Genomic DNA, 23,161 nt, shown 5'->3' on the forward strand with positions numbered 1-23,161 from the left:
CCCATGTCGGGCTCTGTGCTGACAGCTCAGAGCCTGGAGCCTGCTTCGGATTCTGTGTCTCCCTCTCTCTCTGCCTCTCCCCCACTTGTGCACGCGCTCTCTCTCTCTCTCAAAAATAAATAAACATTAAAATTTTTTTTTAATTAAAAAATATAGGGGCGCCTGGGCGCCTCAGTCGGTTAAGCAGCCGACTTCGGCTCAGGTCATGATCTCGCGGTTCGTGAGTTTGAGCCCCGCGTCGGGCTCTGTGCTGACAGCTCAAAGCCTGAAGCCTGCTTCGGATTCTGTGTCTCCGTCTCTCTCTGCCCCTCCCTCACTCATGTTCTGTCTCTCTCTCCTTCAAAAATAAATAAACATTAAAAAAATTTTTTTAATCCTGGGGGGGGGGGGGGGCTTGAGGCTGTCCTGTCGCGTAAAAGGCTGCAGATGCCCGGGTGAGAGAGACAAAGAAGCGTCTGTTCCCAAACCCCGCGGTCAGCGAACAAACCACGCCCCTTACTCACCAGCGGGACCCAGTAGGTGTAGAGTGCACCAAGTCTCATTTCAGGAACAAACTGAGAGCAGGCAAGGAGCAAGAAATAGAGGTTGAAAAAATACTTGAACTGGTTGAACAACACCTGCAACGACAAGAGAGAGGAGAGAGAGAAGAGAGACAGTCACGGCTCGAGTGATGCACCTGCGGGGGGTCGAGTCCGAGGTGATTAACAGTTGAGAGCAGCCCTGCAGACGAGCACAACTCCCATGATGCCTCCTACGTAGTTTCAACGCTCCTGCGTATTGTTTAGGAAAACACATGTGGGTAATCAAAACAGAATTCGTAAAAGTCAAAAAAAAAAAAAATGAAGAAACAAACAATGATACACACGGAAATTATTAACACCAAATTCAAGACAGTGGGTGCCTCTGGGGCCGGGGAGGGCATGCCGGGGGCTTCCACTTTATCTGTGACAAGTTGTTTCTTAAAAACTGTTTTGTAAGTACAGGGAGGCTGCTCAAAATGCTCAGAAGAGGTTTTAGTGGGAAATGTCTTTACTGATCAAGAAAACGAGGTAACCTCTCATCTCCACGATATGATCTCAACACCATAAAATAGAGCGGAATCCTGTCCTGTGTGGAGGCGGGTTGTGGGGGAGCCTCGATGGCTCCCAAGTGCCCTGGGAGGTGGGGGGGGTGGGGAGTCTGGCACCACACGCCTTGCCTGGGGCGCTGAGCGGAAATGATGTGTCTCTTGGAGGCTGAGGCAGTAAAGAGCCATTTTCAGCCAACTCACTCTTGCTCAGTCATGGAGATACTGGAGGCCTCGTGTTCCAGACGGTGTAGCCGCAACACGGAAGAGAGTGTGGCCGCTCGGCACCAGAATTTCCATGAAGGAGAAATAAAATTTTTCTTGATTTAAGATGCTGACATTTGGGGGGGTGGGGGGAGATGTGGGCTGAATGAAGCAGTGAAGGCAGTCAGAGTTGCCCTTAAAAAAACATTCAAATTGACCGTAAGCCACAGCATTACACGTTTGTGTTTCTGGAACCTCTCTCAATAAATCAAACACTCATTTTTTTTTTTTTTTCTTTCCCCTTCCAGCACTGAAACTGATCACTGCTGCTGCTTCTAAAGTCAGCCAGTGTGTGTCGGGTAAAAATAGGCATTCAATTCAAGCACATGTTGGGAGGCGGGGGAAGGTCTGTAGAGCTGAAATCCACAGATTGGCCTAAGCTAATGTGGAAATGCTAGCACCAGGACTCCAGAGCACAAAATATTAAGTAAGCACATCCAAAATATTCATTAGCAAAAATGCCAACAGCAATTCCTTCTGGATGGTAGGATTAAAACTTACCTTTAAAAAAAAAAAAAAATCTCCATACTTGTATCTCCTGACTTTACTATACTGAATATGTGTTTCATGATGACAGAAGGGATACTTTAGGCAATGATGGGATTTTGGTTTTTGTAGATTTTTTTTTGGTATTTTGGTTACAATGCTGGGTCCCCAAAATATCTTTTTCACTCTTGCCGCTAACACACCAACTAAATGTGACGTTATTCTAATGGATCAGGTGGCGTCTCAAAGCAGAAATCTCAGAAGGCAGCCCGCCCCCCCTGCTAGGTACTCAGGACACGGGAGATGGACAGGCAGCGGCGAAGGCAGCCTGGAAAAGACCCAGGTTATCCGGCCACAGGGACGTTTGTCTTTTTTCTCTTTTTAAAAAATATTTATTTATTTTTGCGAGACAGGAAGAGTGTGAGCGGGGAAGGGGCGAGAGAGAGAGAGAGAGAGAGAGAAAGAATCCCAAGCAGACTCCCTGCTGTCAGACTCGGGTCTCAAACTCACCAACCGTGAGATCATGGCCTGAGCCAAAACCAAGAGTCGGCCGCCTACCCGACTGAGCCACCCAGGTACCCCGGGGACCTCGGTCTTCTAAGACCCGGTACCACCACCCACATCCGGTGTGAGAAAAAAATAAAGGCTGTGGCCTCTGCCCGTACGCACCCCTGGAAGAAAGGTGAAGACGTTGTACTTCTGATTGTTGATGACATTCCGAGGGTACCTCTGGTCCCTCTTCTCGGGGTGGCCCAACCACACAGTGCGGGGCCTGGGCTCCCCTCCACCGCAGCATCTCAGCCACTCACAGCACCTGTGGGAAAGACACAGCCACACCGTCAAGGCCACGCCCACACCTGTCCACTTCTCTCCGAACGTGCTCCTCTAGAGCAACTTTTACTGGGTCAGGACAACGGCCACGAATGGGACTTCATCATCATGAGAGGGGAAAACAGAGCCAAGGCTTCTAAGAAGCTGTGGTCCAAAATACGCTTTGTCCGCAAGCCCAGATTACTCACGTCATCAAAGTGTAAGATTCATTTTTAAAAGGAGATTTAAGTTAAAAAGTAAATACAGAGCAACACGTTACCTCTACTTTACATTTTGCTGATGAGAGAGGAGAGCCCACAGCAGTTATAATACAGCACCCACGGAGAATCCCATTAAGATTTCTACCTCAATCTGTGTCTCTCAAATCGCAATTCTAATCACCCCCCAAAATGTCTATTTGCTTAAAAATAAACAAAATAAAAAGTAAAGCAACCAAGTGCGCCAAGATGTGAGAAACCAGAGTCCGGCCTCGAACGACTTCCGTCTTGCTAGAAAACCCGGTGTCTTTCCAGCATGCTGCCCGGATCCACCCAGATGACCAGGTAAAGGAGGCGAAGAATCTCCCCACACCCGGATCTCCTTTGAGCCACAGCCCAGAGGAGCCAGCCAGGAAGACACTGGCTCGGGGCCCGGTGTCACCCAGAGCCAGGCCGGCGTGCCCACTGTGGGCCGACTGAGCCCCCAGCTGCCCGGGCTGCCCTGCGAGGTGGGCACATTCGTGCACTTGCTCCCAGGCGGCCCGCACAAGGCAGGGCAATCCATGTCCGGGGGAACGAAGCCACTCTTGAGAACACCTGTCCTTCCGGAGGGCCCAAACACAAGGCAGAAACCCCAGCCCTGCCGGCCCCCCAACCACGTTGCCAAGCGAAGTGAAACCAAGCAGACAGGCAAATGATGACTTATGTAACTGCAGGTCCACCACGGTCCTCCCTTCTTCCCATCCTCCTACGCGCCAGGCAGGCCCTGGTGGGGTGCTGGGGTACAGAGCGGAGCAGACTCAGCCCCCCGGTCATCAGCAAGCTGCCTGTCCAGATGCTCAAAATTCCCATGACGAAACACAATGCTCTTCCTTAAAAATAGGATCTTCGGGGGCACCTGGGTGGCCCAGTCGGTTAAGCATCTGACTTTGGCTCAGGTCATGATTTCCCAGTTCGTGAGTTCAAGCCCGGCATCAGACTCTGTGCCGACAGCTTGGAGCCTGGAGCCTGCTTCTGCTTCTGTGTCTCGCTCTCTCTCTCTGCCCCCTACCTTACTCGCACTCTGTCACTCTGTCACTCTCTCTCTCTCTCTCTCAAAAATAAACAGTTAACAAAAAATCAAAGAAATACAACTAGCATCTTCATTCCAGTAAATCGGTGCTCGAGTGGGGCATATGTGATCAGACAGGTTTTACTCCTAGTAACTCATCTGTGTTGGCCCTGTTCTCGGTTGTCCAAAGGCCAGAGACACACGCAGGCCTGGACCAGAGGGACCCAAACCGCCGCTGTCTGCGTATAAGCAGCACCCGTGCTGGCCATCGGTGGACACTCGCTAAGTGCACACTGAAGGCAGGAAGCAGGAAGGAGAGAGGGGGGAATCACTTGACGGGGAGCAGACCTCTGGGTTAGTGGAAACCGCGGTCATGACTGACCCCTCCGTGATGTGAGCCAGCACCCCTCTCCCCATCCTGTAATAATCCTGTAACGATGGCTCCCGCAGTTGAGGGTTTCTAAGCGAAAGCTAGAGAATGACCTTAACAAAACCATCAGGTCGGCTGTTCACATGAGTTTTGTCTGTTTTGTTTTAGCAGAACGCTCTGCACGGCAAGCTGCCAGGTCGGGCCGCTCGTCACGTAAGCCGCAGACGTGTGCATGTGCACAAAGTAGCAGGAGGGTCGTCGCAGGATGCATTGTGGTGGCAAAAGATGGGAGAGGGGCTCGGTGTGGTTCATTCTCTGTGAAATTCAGAACAGTAAGCATTTATCGAGCGTCCCTCTGGAACGAAGGACAATTTGGTCCGGGAACCGATGTTGGAGCAGCATCTTTGCTCCTTTCTCACAGCCCCACGACAAAACAGGGGTGAACGTTCGGCACAGGCTAAAATAAAAACTTTGTGGGAGTGCAAGCTGGTGCAGTCACTCTGGAAAGCAGTATGGAGGTTCCTCAAAAAACTAAAAACAGAACTACCCTAGACCCACCAATCGCACGACTAGGCATTTCTCCACGGGATGCAGGTGTGTTGTTTCGAAGGGACACACGCACCCCCATGTTTATAGCAGCACCATCAACAATGGCCAAAGTATGGAAAGAGCCCAAATATCCACCAATGGATGAATGGATAAAGAAGATGTGATGTATATCTATATCTATATATCTATATCTATATCTATATCTATATCTATATCTATTATATCTATCTATCCATACACACACAATGGAGTATTACTCGGCAATCAAAAAGAATGCAATCTTGCCATATGCAACTATGTGGATGGAACTGGAGGGTATTATGCTAAGTGAAATTAGTCAGAGAGACAAAAGTCATATGACTTCACTCATATGAGGACTTTAAGAGACAAAACAGATGAACAGAAGGGAAGGGAAGCAGAAATAATATAAAAACAGGGAGGGGGACAAAACAGAAGAGACTCATAAACATGGAGAACAAACTGAGGGTTACTGGAGGGGGTGTGGGAGGGGGGATGGGCTAAATGGGGAAGAGGCACTAAGGAATCTACTCCTGAAATCACTGTTGCACTATATATGCTAACTAATTTGGATGTAAATTTAGTAAACAAACAAATAAATAAATAAAAGCAAAACCAAAAACAAAACAAAAAACTTTGTGTCACCTGAACCAAGCACAGTTAGCCCCGAGGCCATGTCATTTAGCCAACTTGACCTCATTTATTCACTTTCACCCGCACTGGACATAACCCGCACACGTTCAATACACGATCAACCTGACTTTCAGGTCAATAGCATTTACTGGACACGTACCAACAACAATAACATAAGACCAGCAATCACTGCTTCTCTTTGGTCCCCTGCTCATTCACCTACTTACTCTGTCTTGTGTGTTCGACGTGCTGGGCCCTCACCTGGACACTGGGCATTCAGGAGTGAACAAAACAGACGGCTCTTCCCCCTCTGGAGCTTATTCTCTAGTGGAGGGAGGGAGACAGGGTACAACCACCCAAATTAAATAAGGCCTGGGCAAGCAGGGTTGGGGGGGGGGGGGTGGAGGCATGTGGCTCAGGGAGACTGGATGGTCAGGGAGGCTGGTGTGACGGCTGAGCCGGGGGACAAGCAGCAGCTGCATGCAACTGTACAAAGGAAGCACAATCTGGACAAACTGGAACAGAAACCCAAGATCCAGAGGTGGGAGGCAGCCTGGCGCACGTGCTCATGGAAAGACTGGCGTGGCTAGAATACTCCAACCGCAGGGGAGCAGGGCAGAGGAGGAAGGGGCAGCCAGAAGACACGGGGCCTTGTCTGGGGCAGGTAGTCTGGAGTCTACTCCATGCACAGCGGGGATCACTGAGGGTCACCGGCAGGGGCTGGCCTGATCCGACTGACATTATTAAACGGTCTTGTCTGCCTGCTGAGCAGAGAAGACCCTGCAGTGGGCAAGAGTAAGAACAGGTAATAGCTGTGAGGTTGCTTTTTGGGGTCATGATGTGTTTGAATATTGATTGGGGTGACGGTCACGCAACTCTGTGAATATACTTAAATCTGCTAATTGCACACTTTCAATAGGTGAACTGCAGGGTATGTGAACCGTATCTTAATAAGGCTGTGTGTTTACCCCCAAAAAAGGGGAAACGGGGACTGTTTAGCAAGCTACTGCCACCATCCAGGCAAGCAGAGACAGCCGTCCAGACTAGAGTGCGGCAAGTGGGTACAGAGTTCCAAAATGTTGCAGATGTAGAAATGCACCCTCTATAAACAAACATAAAAAAAAAAAAAATGCATTATTTCATGTACCGTTCACAACAATCCTACATGGTGTGTAAGAGCACTGCCCCCATTTATTTTCTTTTTTCTTTTTTTTTTAAGTTTTTCCATTCTTGAGAGAGAGAGAGAGCGAGCGAGCTGGGGAGGGGCAGAAAGTGAAAGTGGGGCAGGCGCAAAGAGAGAGAATCCCAAGCAGGCTCAACACTGTCAGCACAGAGCCCGATGCGGGGCTCAGACCCACGAACTGCGAGAGCATGACCCGAGCAAAAACCAAGAGTTGGACGCCCAACCGACGGAACCACCCAGGGGCCCCTGCCTCCATTTTCACAGTGGAGACACTGAGCCCGAGGGGACTCAGTGATTTCCCCAACATCTACACTTCACTGGCTCCGCCTGAGCAGGGGAAGCTGGCCTTAAGCCCAGGCCTGTAGGACCCAGATCCTCAGCGCCTGAGAGCCCCCTGCACCGCCATTAATGGCCTGATCAGCACAATTATTTCACAGCGTTTTCCTGGGCTTTCATCTCCTGAGGTTGGAAGACACCGTAGGGGCCAACGAGAGCCGTGGCCGCCTGCCTGCGCACTCCTCGGGGCCGTGCCTGCCCCACACCCACTCACCTTCACACCTGTTGTGAACTTTCCGCCTCTCGGCTCCACGCACAGCCACCCTTCAATACCTGCTCTGGGATGACAGACGTAGGTCCCTTCTGCCTCTCCCGTACAGTGAGCACAGTACTGAGCTTTCGCATGGAGGGCCCTGGAGGGACACCGCTGGAAGACAGGCTCTCCTGTGCTGCCCAGGCAGCGGCCCAGGGGATCAGTGGCACAGGCGTGAGGCCACCCAATGGCGCTCTGCCCAGCCCCGCGCCCAGGACGTGCTGTCCTTGGAGTCCTCCAGGCCCCGCCGTGGCCTTGTGGAGACCTCCCCGGGGCCCTCACAGTAGGGACATCCTGTCTCCTCTGCACCAGCACCCTGATCCCTTCACCCCCAGGCTTGTCTTCCGAGGTCCTCCTGTCACTGTAGCCCCAGCGTCCCATTCCCCCGGCACAGCCAACGTGTCAACCACCAGCTGTGCCGGCCACCCCACGTGCACCCTGGGGGTCGCTTTCTGCTTGCCCCGTGCCTGCAGAGCAGCTCCTGCCCTGCCTTCCAGCAGCCTGCACTCGCCCGTCTCCACCTACATCTGCGCCCCAGCCTTGGGGAAGGGCCCCCTTCCAAACGCATCCTTCTTGGGTCCACTCCCTTAGCCTACACTACCCCCAGGGTTTTCTTCTCTAATTATCCTTTATCATCACTTATTAAGGCAATTCCCTCCATCTCTCCACCTGGGTTAGCTGGGCCAGACCCACCCCCTAGCCCCAGGTGTGGTGAGCACACGGATCCAGGCGTGGCCGAGCAGAGCCCCCGACGTGGCGAGGGGCTCAACAAAGGGCAGCAAGACCCCGGCTGAGAGTCTCATCAGAAATACTAGGAAAGAAGTGCCCTTCACCGCGACGTTGCTAAGGTGGCAGAAAACAAGTGTGGGGCTGCAGGTGGCCACCTTGTCCTTCTTTAGGGGACAGTCGGCCTGAGAACGGAGTCACGAGGAGGAAGGCAAAGACCACAACAGGTTCCTGACACCTTCAGGCATAGGTCGATCCGTCTGTCCACGCCCTGGGCTTTTCCGTCTCAGGAATCAGTTCGTCGGTTTCATTTTACTTTCGCTCAAGGCAGTTTTAGCTGGGTCTGTGTTAACCACTGCCTCAAACCTCCTGTCTGCTATTCCTGGCTACCACAGAGCTGCACTGTCCTTGAAGACACAATCCTATGGGTTCTGTGTGTCTCCAATCCTAAGCTTTTTTTTTTTTTTTTTAACATTTATTCATTTTTGAGACAGAGAGAGACAGAACATGAATGGGGGAAGGTCAGAGAGAGAGGGAAACACAGAATCAGAAGCAGGCTCCAGGCTCTGAGCTGTCCGCCCAGAGCCCGACGCGGGGCTCGAACTCACGGACCGCGAGATCATGACCTGAGCCGAAGTCGGACGCCCAACCAACTGAGCCACCCAGGCGCCCCATCCAATTCTAAGCTTTTAAAGGGTACAGTCAACACCTTCCAGCCTGCATCCTATTACCCTGACCTCACTGCTCTGACTTCTCTAGCTAGCAGTGCTGTCCGATGCGGTAGCTTCTCCCGCATGTGGCTATTTATGTGTAAATTTAATTAAAATGGAAGAGGGCCACCTGGCTGGCTTGAATTCAAGTCCCACGTTGGGCATGGAGCCTACTTAAAAATTTTTTTTTTAATTTAAATTAGTTAATTAAAATTGAAGAATTCAATTCCCTATTCCCGCTAGCCACATTCTGAGTGCTCTATGGCCACATGTGGCCCACAGCTAGGGACTGGGCTGTGCGGATTCAGAACGTTCCAGGCATGGCAGGAAGTTACACTGGACAGCGCTGCTTAGAGCATCCCTTTCTAGACATCTCCTTCTGCCTCATCTTTATGCGGTATCAGTGCCCAGGACACACACAGGAACATCGGTCAGCGGACCTCGCAACTGACAGAAATCAGGCTAAGAGATTTTCGTACACACGTGGTATTTCCTACAATATCCAACCATCCCTACCTCCTACCGTCATGGTACAGGCTAAACTTGCTTACCTTAAACTAGGGTCAATTTTGGTCCCACCCCAGGAGTACTTGATGATGTCGAGACATTTTTGGTCGTCACAACTGGGGAAAGGGGCGTCCAGTGGGGGTGGGGGGGTCGGGGATCCTGCTAAACGTCCTACAGTGCACGGGGCAGCCCCCCAGCAGAGAATGGTCTGACCCCAAATGCCAGCAGCACCCGGGGTTGAGAACTCCTGCTCTAGATTTTATTTACATAAATTTTAAAGGGAATTTCTTTCTTTCTTTTTTTTTTTTTTAATGTATATAAGTTCATTTGTTTTGAGAGAGACAGAGACACGGTGAGCAGGGGAGGGGCACCGAGGGGGGCGACAGAGAGAACCCCAAGCAGGCTCTGCACCACTAGCTGTGGAGCCCGACGCAGGGGCTCGAACCCACGAACCATGAGACCATGACCTGAGCCCAAATCAAGAGTCTTGGGCTTACCAACCAGACAGAGCCACCCAGGCGCCCCTAGTAAACTGTAAAAGGTAACTTTGTAGTATTATCATAAATGGAAAACCAGTATCACTCCCCATAAACACAAGGTAAACATCAAAAATCAACACAATGAAAAGCAAACAATGTTACTAAATTCAAACTGGATGCAGTGTCTCTGAGCCTCCAGCCACTTCTCCCCGTTATAATGCAGAGATAAGCAAGTGCCGGCTCCTAAAAAGTGGCCCCCACCAGCTTAGAAACATTGAAGGAAAACTGAAAAAGGAAGTAAGTACCCTACTGCATGTCTCAACGTGATTTAGTTCCTGTCCATGAATTGCGTGGACCTTTTCACTGCTGTACCTACGTATCTGCCTGCCCATATTTGGGGAACTACTGTCCCGCGGTAGAAACTTTGGGCTTGGTGGCAAATTTATAAGCCACCACATCCCCACCGCCCCCCAACCCCCACCCCATTCCAAACAGAAGAGATGGCAGCCAGGCTCCTTCTCAACATCTGCGTTTATACCTGTGACTCTCGCTACCCCTGGAGGCTGCCACCACACCCCATCGGTCTAGAGCACGGACCACAGTCCCCTGGAGGCCCCAGAGGGGCAGCTGCCTGGCGCTGGTTGTGGCCGCCATCACCCTGGCGCCCTGGATTGCTGCTACTGTTTCTTAACACCAAACCAGGCTGTCACTTGCCATGACGAAGTAACGCCTACATCCCTAGGGTGAGGGGTTACAAGACAGGATTCCTTAAGAATGAGAAATTACTGGAGAGACTACAGAAGAAGTAACGGGTGAGAGCCACAGCTTGGAAACAGCATGCCCATAAGGGGTAGAGTAGGAAACGCCAGCTTTGAAGTCAGACGGACTTGGGTGCAAAGCCCAGCCCAGCCCAGCCCAGCTCCACACTGGCTGTGTGGCTTGGGCCTCCTCATTTTCTGTGATCCCCACTCTTTCTCTCTATAAAATGACAGTAAGACTTGCCTTGCTGAATTACTAGGATTCAGGACTTTATATATGAAAGGGATAGGACAATACCCAGCACATGACAGGCATTCCCTTAACAGTACATATATGTTTATTTCTCTTACGTTACCTTTCCAGATTAAAAAAAGAAAGAAAAAATGTGAAACAATGTTTTTACCTGTTGGCAGCAACAGCTATTCAACTAGGTTAAGATGTAAGGCTACAAATAGTTTAGTTCACACTGCTTTTAGCTTAGACCATTTAAACAAAGGAAACCTAAAGTAAATTTTTCTTATGATCTGACTAAAACAGACGAAGGTCTTGCTGGAGGACAGCCCGCTGACCAGACGTCAGGTGGTTTCACACAATCTGGCCGAAAGGCAAGGGAAAAGCCAAGATCACAGAGGGAAGCTCCAAGGGAACAATGTTTCTGGAAAAGTAACTACTGTAACAAGGAGCTGCAACCCGAAGAAATGAACATCTCAGCTCTGGGTGTAACCACAATCCGTGGGCACTCAGTAAATATTTGCTGAATTGCCTGCACGGTGTTGCTGAACTTTCCTAAAGCCAGAGTCTGGGAAGTTGTAGTCTCTGTGTTGACACCAGGAAGATCCAGGAAGAATGTAAAGAAAGGGGCGCCTGGGTGGCTCAGTTAGTTGGGCGTCCGACTTCAGCTCAGGTCACGATGTTGCGAGTTAGTGGGTTCGAGCCCCGCGTCGGGCTCTGTGCTGACAGCTCAGAGCCTGGAACCTGTTTCGGATTCTGTGTCTCCCTCTCTCTCTGCCCGTCCCCCATTCACGCGGTCTCACTCGCTCTCTCTCTCTCTCTCAAAATTATATAAAAATTTTAAAAAGATTTTTAAAAAAGAATGTAAAGAAGATTAAAAGCAATACGGAGTTGGCTAACTTGACAATAATTATATTAAAAATAGATAAACAAATAAAAGCCGTATGGAAAAAACAGTCTACAGCAATGGTTCTCCACAGGGTGGGAGGAGTGGGGATTTGCCCCATGCCCGGGGGACACGTGGCCATGTCTGGAGACCCGTTTGGTCACAACTGCAGGTGCAGGGAGGTACTCCTGGCATCTAGCGGGTACAATGCACAGGACAGCCCCACACAGAGGACCGTCCAGCCCCAAATGCCAATAGTCCTGAGTCTGAGAACGCTGGCCTGGAGCAGCACTGCCTGGTACATTTCTGCAATGATGGAAATGTTCTCTCGAGCCACATGTGGCTGTTGAGCGCTCAAAATGTGACGTTTACAGTTTATTCCATTAATTAATTTAAACAGCCACATAGGTCTGTGTATAGCATGCTGGACAACAGGACTGGAAGAACGGAACTCAAGCTGTTAATAAGCACAGATGCCTGGGGAGTGGGTGCTAGAAGGCATGGAAAGGAAGGTACGAGGGAAATTTTTGCTCTGTGTTCTAAAAACATCTAGGAGGCTTTTTTTTTTTTTTTTTTTTTTTTTAACTAGGGCAATATAAACTCTGAAGTCAGGGATACCTGGCTGGCTCAGTTGGTAAAGCATGTGACTCTTGATCCGGTGTGGTGAGTCTGAGCCCCATGTTGGGTGTAGAGATTACTTAAAAAAAAAAAAAAAATCTTGGGGCGCCTGGGTGGCTCAGTTGGTTGAGCATCCGACTTCGGCTCGGGTCATGATCTCACAGCTTGTGGGTTCAAGCCCCACACTGGGTCCTGTGCCGACAGCTGGGAGCCTGGAGCCTGCTTCGGATTCTGTGTCTCCCTCGCTCTCTGCCCCTCCCCCACTCACGCTCACGCACGCGCGCTCTCTCTCTCTCAAAAATAAATAAATGTTAAACATTTTTAAATAAACTAAATCTTTAAAAAATAAAAATAAAAATAAAATCTTAAATCGGAAAGAATGCATAAAAGGAAGCTAGTTCACTGAAGCCTGAATGTATCTCTTACCATAGCAATGGCCGTATCAAAGGAAGGAAAACTGGCTGGAGGAAAAATTGGGTCGTATCAAAGGAAAAGGCCAAGTCAGTGTGGCAATTTCTCTCGAAACAGAAACAGACCCTCTGATCTAGCAAGCCCACCTGGAGGGGTATATCATATAGGGGTTCTAGTATGGGTGAACATCAGGAAAGACACGAGGATGCTCACAGCCGCAAGAAAGCAAAACCCTGGAAATGAACAAACGCCCATCAGAGAGGAACCACCACGCGATGGACCTGCAACAATCAAAGAGTGAAGCTGGTGATGAAGGGGGAGGGAAAAAAACCTACAGCAAAAGATATGCAATTTATTATGCCATACTTTGATCAAAATAGCATAATAATATATAATGGGCAAATAATACTGAAACAAATACACACACACACACCAGACTGTTGACTCCGGCTCTCTTGGGAGAAGGGGGCAGTCACGGGTGGGGGCATCTGTCACCGTCCCTAGTTCTCTGACCCTGGAAGTCTTTCCCTGCCGGTGCCCTCCTGCTCAGGAGTGCAGGACACCTCCCACAAAAGTGTGACTCATGCTGCATCCTGCCCCCACCATGAGTCAATCATTGTGGACTCAAGTCCAAGCCTGTCACCTTTCATCCCAGGTCCTCGGTTATCAAGCCACTGACTACAGCCAAAGCAAGTGAGTTCAGAACTCTGCTGTACTTCTCTCCAACTTCCAACCCCTCTGCAAGACTCATTCACATCAGATGTCCTTGGGCAACCCGTTCTCCCCCTTCTACGTATCCTTCAAAAGCCAAGTCCACGCTCTTCACAGAGAGAAGAGAAAGCAGCTCTGTTCTCCCTTACGCTTCACCTGCCTGGAAAACTCAAACCTACAGACGCCCAGCGAGCAACATACAGTAATAAGTGAAGAAAAATAAACACGGGGTCCAGTGGGACAGGGCACACTGCAGAGCCCAGAGGTGTGGGAAGGGAGTGGCCATCCTACCTTGACCAAGATACACCCTCACACAAGCCTAACACGACAGACCGTAAGATTCTTCACGACCAAGACAAAAAGCACAGATTTTGAAGCCCAAACCCTCGGTTTTTAAATGTTGGTAACTGATGCAATGTTTAAATATTATGCAAAACTAAAACCACACAGAGGTATCAGTTTTTACTTAGCATGATAACCAAAATCAAAAAGCTTAATAACACCTGTGTTGGTCAGGATGGGCAAACGGACACTTTTACTGCTGGGGGCGGGGGGTGGGTCCAAATCAGTAGAACCTTGAGGGAGGGTAACCTAGCAACAGCTCTCAAAATTACAAATTTACATTCTCTTTGACTCAGTGATTCCCCTTTGAGATATTCCAGACGTCCTACCACGGCCACAAAGCCTTATGTTCAACGCCATTCACCATAACGCTCTAGCAATAACAAACCATTAGAAATAACCTAGACATCCACCAGTGATAGATTGGTTAAAAAAAAAAAAAAAAAGTGTGGTAAGTCTGCTCAATGAAATCCTTTAGAGCCATTTCTTTAAAAAGGGAAGGAAAAGGCTTTTTATGCACCTGCTACGGAACAGGCCCAGCATGTACTATTAAGTAGAAGAAATACATTGTACTGTGCAACATATGCGAACAACTGCATAAAGAAGGTAAAACTCTGTGTGTGTGTGTAAATAGATAAATGCAAAACACATGGGCCTTTTTGGGGGAAATGGTTGAGATTCTCTAGAAGGACACAGAAGAAATTGGACAGTGGGTGCCTCAGGAGGGGTACAGGATGGCTAAAGTGACGGGGGGAGGTGGAGGGAAACTGAGTCAGCAATGGACACACTTCCCTACCTTTTAAACGGTGAAGTTAATTTGCAAACAGTACAAAAAACCCCACCCTGCGGCCCACGCAGCACGCAGCTCTCCGTCTGCAGCTTCGGATCTAGGCCGCAGCCCGGGGGTCGGACACCAGAGCCCTGGTGACAGTGCTCCTCTCACACCCCAGACCTGGTACACAGAAGGCGCTCAGGGCCTCCGCGTGGATGCAGGGAGGGGTGGCCCCTGGGCCTCAGCACCCAGAGACCTTCCGCCTTAACCTCCTGCGTCTGCGCTTTGTCGGGCTATTTGCTCGCAGGTTCTAACACGGGGCTGGGGCCCCAGCACAGCCCGCAGTACCGGTCCCTCGAGCCTCGCCAGGGTGGCTCCGGGCGGGAGAGGAGGAAACGCAGCCCCGAGCCCTGCAGCCCATGAGGACAGGCCCAGCAGCCGGTGGAGCTGCCCTCCGAGCCAGCACCCCGCCCCCCCCCCCCCCCCCCCCCCCCCCCGGCGTCCGGGAATCTCGCCCCACGGTAGGATCTGAGCGCCGCCTCTGAACGGGGAGGGTGGGGAGCGGGGACGACAGAGCCCTGGGGAGGAGCCCCGTGATGGGGACACAGCAGGAGCACGCATCGAGGGTCCCCGCGCCCGGCCGGCCGCCTGGCTCCTCCCTCCAAGCTCGCTCAGGCTGCGCCGCCACTGCCCCGCCCCTCGTCCTTCCACCTGCCAGGCGCCCGGGGGGGGGGGGGGGGGGTCTCGGCCCTCAGGACCCGGGCCCCCCCCCCCCCCCCCAACCGCGCGGCCCTACCCACACGCTCGCTTTCGGGAGGGGAACTCACTTGCCCAAGGCCATGGGGCCAGGGAGGGAGCCCCGGCTCGAATCCGCGCTCGCAACCCCTCAGGATGCCGCGCAACCAACCCGCGGGCCGCTGTCGCCTCGGCCGGGGCCCCTTTCCTTCCCGGACTCTGGCTCCCGGCCCCGCCCCGGCTCCCGTGGGGACGTGAGCAGCCACGGCACCGCCGCGCCTGGGGCGTGGCTCTGGCGCGGCCGCAGCCCCGGGAAGGCCAGGGGGAGGCCGCCAAGGGCGCGGGCTCGCGAACCGCCGGAGCGCACCCCTCCGGCCCCCTGCCCGGAGGTCGCCTCTGGCCGCAGGTGGCGGAGCGGCGGAGGGTCGGGCACAGTGACGGCCCAGGTGGGGAAGGGCACTCGCCCGGTGGCGAGCGCGGCCACGCCTTTTCCGTTACTGCGGCAGGGGGATGCCAGCCCGGGCCCCCAGAGGCCTGTGCCGCACACCTCCGCTCTTTGCAGGGAAGCCAGACGTCCCTGCCCTTGGCCCCGGGGTCTCCGCACAGCTTTTCCCGGAGCCACTGTACGCACGGGAAGTTTCTCGTATTCAACAAATATGTGCTCGGTGCTCCCAAAGGTAGCAAACTGAGGCTTGGCGTGTAAGGAGCGTCTCAACCACCCACGGGCTGCTTCTGCCCCCCACCCGTCCCACACATCAAGAAACATAAATAGTAAATCTGTGGTTTCATTTTTTCATTACTTTTTCAAAGTTTTTGACACTTTTTTTTGAGAGAGAGAGAGTGTGCATGCACACACGAGTGAAGGAGGTGCACAGAGAAGGACAGAGAGAGAATCCCGTTCAGGCTTCACGCTGTCAACACAGAGCGGGAAGTGGGGCCCAAACCCATGACCCGTGAGATCGTGACTTGAGCTGAAATCAAGAGCCAGACACTTAACCAACTGAGCAAGCCGCGAGCTCCTGTCTTTCTTTTTTTAAACCTTCCCAATCTCACTGGCACCCACTGGACAAAAGGCAAAATGAAAACGGTGGTGGGTGAAGAAGGCCATCACCTGATCCCGACCCTGGAACACAGGGCAACTCTGGCTCTCACAGGGCACCACATGGCACAGCCCTTCCAGAAAACCCCTTAGTAAAACACAGTTACAGCCCCTGGACATGTGGTCATATGTTCCATTTAACCCAGTGACCTGGAGAGTCTAGCCTATTAAAATGTTCCTTCCTTCCTTCCTTCCTTCCTTCCTTCCTTCCTTCCTTCCTTCCTTCCTTCCTTCCTTCCTTCTCTTTCTTTCTTTCTTTCTTTCTTTCTTTCTTTCTTTCTTTCTTTCTTTCTTTCAGTTGATTTATTTTAAGGGGCACCTGGGTGGCTCAGTCGTTAAGGGTCCAGCTCTTGATTTCAGCTCAGGTCATGATCTCTTGGTTCATGAGTTCGAGGCTTTGCACTGGGCTTTGCAGTGAGAGTCCACTTGGGATTCTCTGTCTCCCTCTCTCTCTGCTTCTCTCTCTCTCAAATAAATAAATAAACATTAAAAGAACAACAACAACAGAAACTGTGCCTGGGGCAGAGTAGCTGCTCACAAATACCCAGTGAACAAACAGCAATCCTCTGAAATGTACAAAACTCACTGCTGAGTTTCCGGTTTTTCTCCGGGGCAGTAAGCACTGCTGTTTTGAGAGTCACCTTGCAGACTGAGCTCATCCCGACCCAGACAAGTCACTTCTCAAGCCCAGGGGTCTGTGCCTCCCTCAGCTTTCCCTTTATGTGTCTTTGGGGAGCCTCTGGTTCAAGGGCCAGCATTCAGAATGAAAACATTTAAAAAGTAACACCAGGGGAGCCTGGGTGGTTCAGTTGGTGGAGTGTCTGTTGATTTCAGCTCAGGTCATGGGATCCAGCCCTGCCTCTGGCTCTGTGCTGAGTTTGGAGCCTGCTTAAGATTCTCTTTCTTCCCGCCCCTCCCCCAATCAAATTTTAAAAATGTATTTTAAAAAAGTGAAACTAAAATAAGAAACAACTTGTGAAAATAAAGGGCGCTGGTTAAAGCAAATTAGCCACAGCTACTCAAAGAAATAGCATGTTGCCATTAAAAAGGTAACTTACAAAATACCTCATGAGACAGAAAAAACAGTAGGAAGCAAAAACATGGGTTATCATTCGTAGAACATTGTACACACAGAAACAAGGCAGGGAGAAAACAGCACGTCGTAGGTGTTGGTGTTATGGGCAGTTGTCTTTGAAGGGAAAGCCAACACCCGTGTTCTACTCCTCTCTGCTCTGTAATTGTTCTTAATACACATGCGCTCATTTTACAATTGAAAGAAAATAAATTTTATATATTTTTTACCCTTCTCTTGTAATGTAAAACCACTTAAGAAGGTGTTTGGGGGGCGCCTGGGTGGCGCAGTCGGTTAAGCGTCCGACTTCAGCCAGGTCACGATCTCGCGGTCCGTGGGTTCGAGCCCCGCATCGGGCTCTGGGCTGACGGCTCGGAGCCTGGAGCCTGCTTCCGATTCTGTGTCTCCCTCTCTCTCTGCCCCTCCCCCGTTCATGCTCTGTCTCTCTCTGTCCCAAAAATAAATAAACGTTAAAAAAAAAAAAAAAAAAGAAGGTGTTTGGTCAGAGAGGAAAACCACCATGAGGGGACCATTTTGCCAAGTTTAGGCTCAGGGTTACCATGGCTTGGCTATAACCTCTAAGTTTACAGCTTACCCTCGGATCGAGAAAAGGCAGCCTGTCTCAGATGAACCATAGAAGACACGCTTCTTGCGACAGCACTACTCTCACGAGGATGGCGGAAATGAAGGAGACAGACAAGACCAGTGCCAGCGCCCAGAACTCTCCCGGCCGGAGAAGCCCAAATTAACACAAACACTTTGGAAAACTACACGCAAATATACCCTAGGGCCCAGCAAAGCCACATAATACATGTACCGACAGATATGTTTGAGCACTATCCCCGACAGGCAAAACTGGAAATGACCCAAACGTCATCAAGAGATGAAGCGGGTGCCGGGGTGGCTCAGTCTGTTGAGCCTCCGACTTTGGCTCAGGTCATGATCTCGTGGTTCCAGGGTTCGAGCCCCACACTGGGCTCGCTGCTGTCAGCACGGAGCCCGCTTTGGATCCTCTGTCCCCTCTCTCTCTGCCCCCGCCCCCCTTGCATTCCCTCTCCCTCTCAAAAAATAAGTATAAATTTTTTTTTTAAAAAGAGGTGGATAGAGAGATCATGATACAGTCACACAAATGACTACATATACAGCAACAGGGACGAACAAATTACAATACGCGTGTGACGAAGTCAGGACACAGGGTAAGGTGCGGGAGGAGGCAGCGTGAGAGGGCTCCCGCGGCGATAGCCTGTTCTCCGGCTGGCTACAGGAGGGTGTTCACTTCATGAAAATTCACGGAGCTGTGCATGATTTGCACACTTTTCTGTGTGTTAATGTGCATGTATGTATGCATATTTATGCATAATTTTTATGCATGTAGTATGCATAATCAGCTTAGTTAGGGGGGAAAGAACCCTGCCTGCCAGGTAGTACAAGCCGTCTTACATGTTTACTACCTGGTTGTGTGATTTATCAGGACACGAGGGTGTCATTCCTTGTATGAGAGCCCCCAGGTGCCTCTAGTTCGGGGAGAAGAACAAGAGGGAGGATAGTGGCGGGGAGGAGGGAGTTCTCCCGTTTTACAGTTGCACTTTTATGGGGACTGACTATATAAAAGCTTTAAAGAGCATTCAGAATCGCATTATTTCCTTTTGTGGGGTGAGTGTAGCTGTTTTAGAAATGGATATTCTGCACTCTCCCCCCCCATTAGCATGAACATGTCTCCTACAGAGAGGGCAAGAAAATAAGAGGGGCGCCTGGGGGGCTCCATCGGTTGGGCGTCTGACTCTTGATTCCGGCTCAGGTCGTGATCTCCCAGTTCATGGGATCGACCCCCACGTCAGACTCTGCACTGACAATACCCAGGGCTACCAGCCTGCTTGGGATTCTCGATCTCCCTCTGCCCCTTCCCCTGCCCAAATAAATAAATAAACATTAAAAAGAAAAACAAAATAAGAATCAACATGTAACTCTGGAAACAGATACTATGTTTTTCAAGAATTCATAGCTATTGGGGTAATTTGAAGTTTCTAGAATTTTCCTCTGCAACCAGCCTTCAAAGTAACAGTGGAATTCACACACGCCCATCTCCAAATTACTGAAGTCTCACAAACCTTCAATCCTTTCCCCCTCAACGATAATCACCTGCTCTGAATAGATATTACAGAAAAAGTCAAAGAGTAGAAGTCATCAAGACAGGTCACAAGCTGCAATTTGCTGCCTACATTCAAATTAAAATGAGCCTTTTAAAAACACGGAAAGGAAGTCTTTGTCATTCTAAGCCGGTACCATTCTAAAAGGAAAAAAAACCCTCCGTTCCTCAGTCTCCCCATCTGTAAAGTAGGGTTGTCAGGAGAAAGAGGATGATCCACTTACAACTCTAGAACAGTGCTGGGCACCTGATAAGCACGGAGTAGAGGTGAGCAACTATTATAACTCTCATCAAATTAATCTCGCATAATCTATGCAACATGAGCTAACCACAAACCACGCAAAGCACAACATGGGTGTGTGACAGGCTCCTGGGAACTCTTTTAAGCAAAAGGAAGAGGCGGGGGGCGGGGGGAGGTCAGCTCAGGTCCACATGACTTTGCAATGTGCTTATACAGAGCTCTTGAGACCGGACTCTCTAAAGGAAATTCCTCACGAACTCATCATCAGTTTAGAACGAAGGCTTATTACTAACAGCAAGAGACACCACGCTTTCCAAAATGGCCATAAATGAGGTGCTTCCTGTATGAATTTGCTTGGGCGGCCATCACAAAATACCACAGGCCGGGTGACTTAAACAGAAATTTATTTTCTCACGGTTCTGGAGGCTACAAGTCCAAGGTCAAGGTGTGGGCAGCTCTGGTTTCTTCTGGGGCCTCTCCCCGAGGCTTGACGATGGCCGCCCTGCTCCTGTGTCCTCGAGTCGTCTCTTCCTCTCACCCCCTGGCCTCTCTCTGTGCGTCCTGATCACCGCTTCTCATAAGGACCCAGTCATACCGGAATAGGGCCCACCCTAAAGGCCTCTCGCTTTAACTTAATGATGTCTTTTTAAAGGCTCTATCTGCAAAGAGAGGGGTCACGATCTGAGGTACTGGGGGTTAAGGGCTCAGCATAGGACTGTGTGAAGGGATGCACCGCAGCCCCTAACACTTCCCAAACAGTCTCTTCCGACCGCTCAGGGCTTCATAGTCACTATCAGAAAGCTGAACTCCTAGTGAAGTAGGACAGTCCAAACATGAACTTCTTGCCTAACAGGTTTTTCTTGAGACAGAGAGAGAGAGAGAGAGAGAGAGAGAGAGAGAGAAGGAGGCAGCCTTTGAAGGACAATAGGGACCTGGCCATGCACAGGGAATACTCATTCCATTAGTCCAGGGGCTCCTAACAGGTGTGGTTCTGCCCGCTCACGCCCCGCCCCCCGCAGCACACAGGGACACTTGGTAACGTGTGGAGACATCTTCAGTTGTCACAGCCGGGTGGATGGTGCTGCGGGCAGCCAGTGGGCGAGGCCAGGACTGCTGTGACACTCTTACGAGGGGCAGGACAGCCCCCACAGCAGAGAACTAGCCAACCCCAACCATCAGTAGTGCTGAGCTGAGAACCCCTGAGGTCCAACCTGGCCAGGTCTGACTTCACCCTATGTCACAGCAGATGGCCCGGCGGAGGGGGGGGAGACCCTGCCGGGCCCTGTCGTATGGGGACAGCGCGGTCCCCGTCCACACTGCTCCTTCCTCAGGGCGGCCAGCCAGCAGCCTCCCCCTCCTGGCTTTCAGCAAATGCCACAGAGATCTCGCCGTGGTGACAACAGCACCCGGCCACCCTTCCACTTCCCACAGGGAGCCTCTCCTTCCCCAGGACCCCTTCCAACTGCCTCTCCCTCAAACTGTTTGTACAATGAGAGAAGCAACAACGGGATCCCCAATTGATGTGGTAAAGTAACCGCGGTTTAAAAATCACGTTTTTAAAGAAAGAAATCATGTTTTTCACGGGTAACATGGCAAAAAAAAAAAAAAAAAAAGCTCAATCTCTTAACAAAATCAGATTATCCCACCTCCTCCCCCTTACAGCGATATATTTTTAGACTAAAAGCAAGATTTTAGCATAGGCGGCCAATTCCTAAAGGTCAGACGTGGCTGGGAGGGGGGCGCATCTACAAACCTCATGAACTTTGAGTTCATACTTTTCTTAAAGCCAATTCTCTGCTTTTTTCTTGTAAACGTACTCCAAAAGGAAACTCCCTATCCCGACTGCAAAAACAAAGCAAGTATCACTTGGCACAAAGAGAAAGACCCATGAAAATAATTGCTAGCCTTTCAGTCTCTGGCCACGAGCCACCCAAAGTGATCTTTGGCGACGTTTCTCCATCAATCTTTCCAAGTCACACAAATGAAAGCAAACAGCCATCAGCGTTGAGAAATCAGCACTGTTCTAGTTCTGTAGGTGAGAGGCCTCGATAAGAACATGACGAATAGTCTTTTTCTTTGGAAACTAAACCAAATTCCACTCGCTGTCATAAGTGAAGCTGGAGACAACACGCCATGTCCATTCCCAAAGGTGGCCCCAAAATACGGCCAGAGCAAATTCAGAACCTTCATCGTTTGCATCTGGGTAACGATCCTAAAAGAAAGTTCTATCCTGAGGAGTAACCACCCCAAGTCCAACGACAGATGGGTCGGTGCCTCACCTCCCCCTTCCAACTTGTTGCATGGGTGCCTTAGGTCAAGGTCAAATGGCTGTGCTCTTTCCTCGGGACTGGCATGCGGGGCCTCCAATCGCTGGCCTGTCTCAGGAAAGCCCCCCCACCACCCCACCCCAGCCCAAAGCATGGCTCTGGTATCCACCTGTACCCTTCAGCATCCATGCCTGGGTATGTAATTCCACATCCCCTGGTGTTACTGCCTGTGGTGGCACCTGACCTGGTCCCGGGCAGGGACTCCGTAACAGGAAGTGGATGGCACTAGGGCAGCTGGGCTGGCTGGTGGAGGACACGGAGGACTGTTCGCATCCAAGGGGGCCAAGAGCTGTTTATGCAACTCTCCACTCCGCCATGGAGAGGGGAGGGGCGGGGGTCTGCGGATGTCACCGATCAGCACAGCCTCGTCCTCATCCTGCCCCCGACACACCCCCATACGCTGTGTACCTAACACCACCTCCGCCGTGTCAGAAGGACCCTGAACACGTACACGCGCCTACGTACATTCGATCCTCGTTATGTGTGCTCTCTGTATTTGCAAATTCACCTACTGCCTGAAAGTTACAACCTCAAAGTCAATACTCGCAGCATCGCTGTGGTCACTCACGGACAGGTGCGGAGTGGTAAAAACACCTGTATCACCTCGTGCGGCTTCCCCAGCTGAGGTCAAACAAGGCAACGCCGCTGCCTTCCTGTCTCAGCTCTCCTACTGTAAGCACGTGTCCTGTTCACGGTCTATTTAGTGCTTTCCTTTCTGTACTGGAGTCTTTTGTTCATGACATCACTACGGCCCCCAAGGATAAGGCTGGCCTGCTGTCCAGTCCCCTGACAACAGGAAGCTTGTGAGCTGCAGTGCTGTTGGTCAGGAGTTCAACGTTAATGAATCAACAATGCATGTTAAATAGTGGCTGGAAACCAAAATATCCCTTTACCACAAGGTAAACCGTGACCAGAGGCTTGCAGGAGACCGACCCTGTACCTCCCCTAGGAGCAATGATTCGGTATCCGCTAATTCGGGGTTGGCAGAAACCCTGAATGACTTTCTGAAACACAATCACCGTGAATAACAAGAATCAACTAAGCTATAAACCTAATACCCCCTCCATTATGTCAAAAGAGAAAGGGCACGGGAACCCCGCAAATTAGAAGGGGCAGCTTCAGACCTTCCAGCTGAGTGAATGTATCTATAAG

At 50.8% G+C, this 23,161-nt stretch overlaps 1 protein-coding gene across 1 annotated transcript in view; it reads right to left on the bottom strand.

Annotated features, from left to right (window-relative positions):
* Nucleotides 1–21,999, bottom strand: part of ATP9A (ATPase phospholipid transporting 9A (putative)) — a 110,518-nt gene extending 88,519 nt beyond the window's left edge. The window contains exons 1-3 of the mRNA XM_040459743.1: nucleotides 21,962–21,999; nucleotides 2,486–2,630; nucleotides 504–617 (exon numbers count right to left, since the gene is read on the bottom strand). Of these exons, the coding sequence (XP_040315677.1) occupies nucleotides 504–617; nucleotides 2,486–2,630; nucleotides 21,962–21,984 (282 nt within the window). The 5' untranslated portion in view covers nucleotides 21,985–21,999. The remainder of the gene's footprint in view (nucleotides 1–503; nucleotides 618–2,485; nucleotides 2,631–21,961) is intronic.
* Between the last annotated feature and the right edge of the window lie 1,162 nt (nucleotides 22,000–23,161).

This window comes from Herpailurus yagouaroundi, unplaced genomic scaffold (assembly GCF_014898765.1).
Source record: "Herpailurus yagouaroundi ecotype Mexico unplaced genomic scaffold, PumYag 246, whole genome shotgun sequence".
Classification (NCBI taxonomy): Eukaryota; Metazoa; Chordata; class Mammalia; order Carnivora; family Felidae; genus Herpailurus; species Herpailurus yagouaroundi.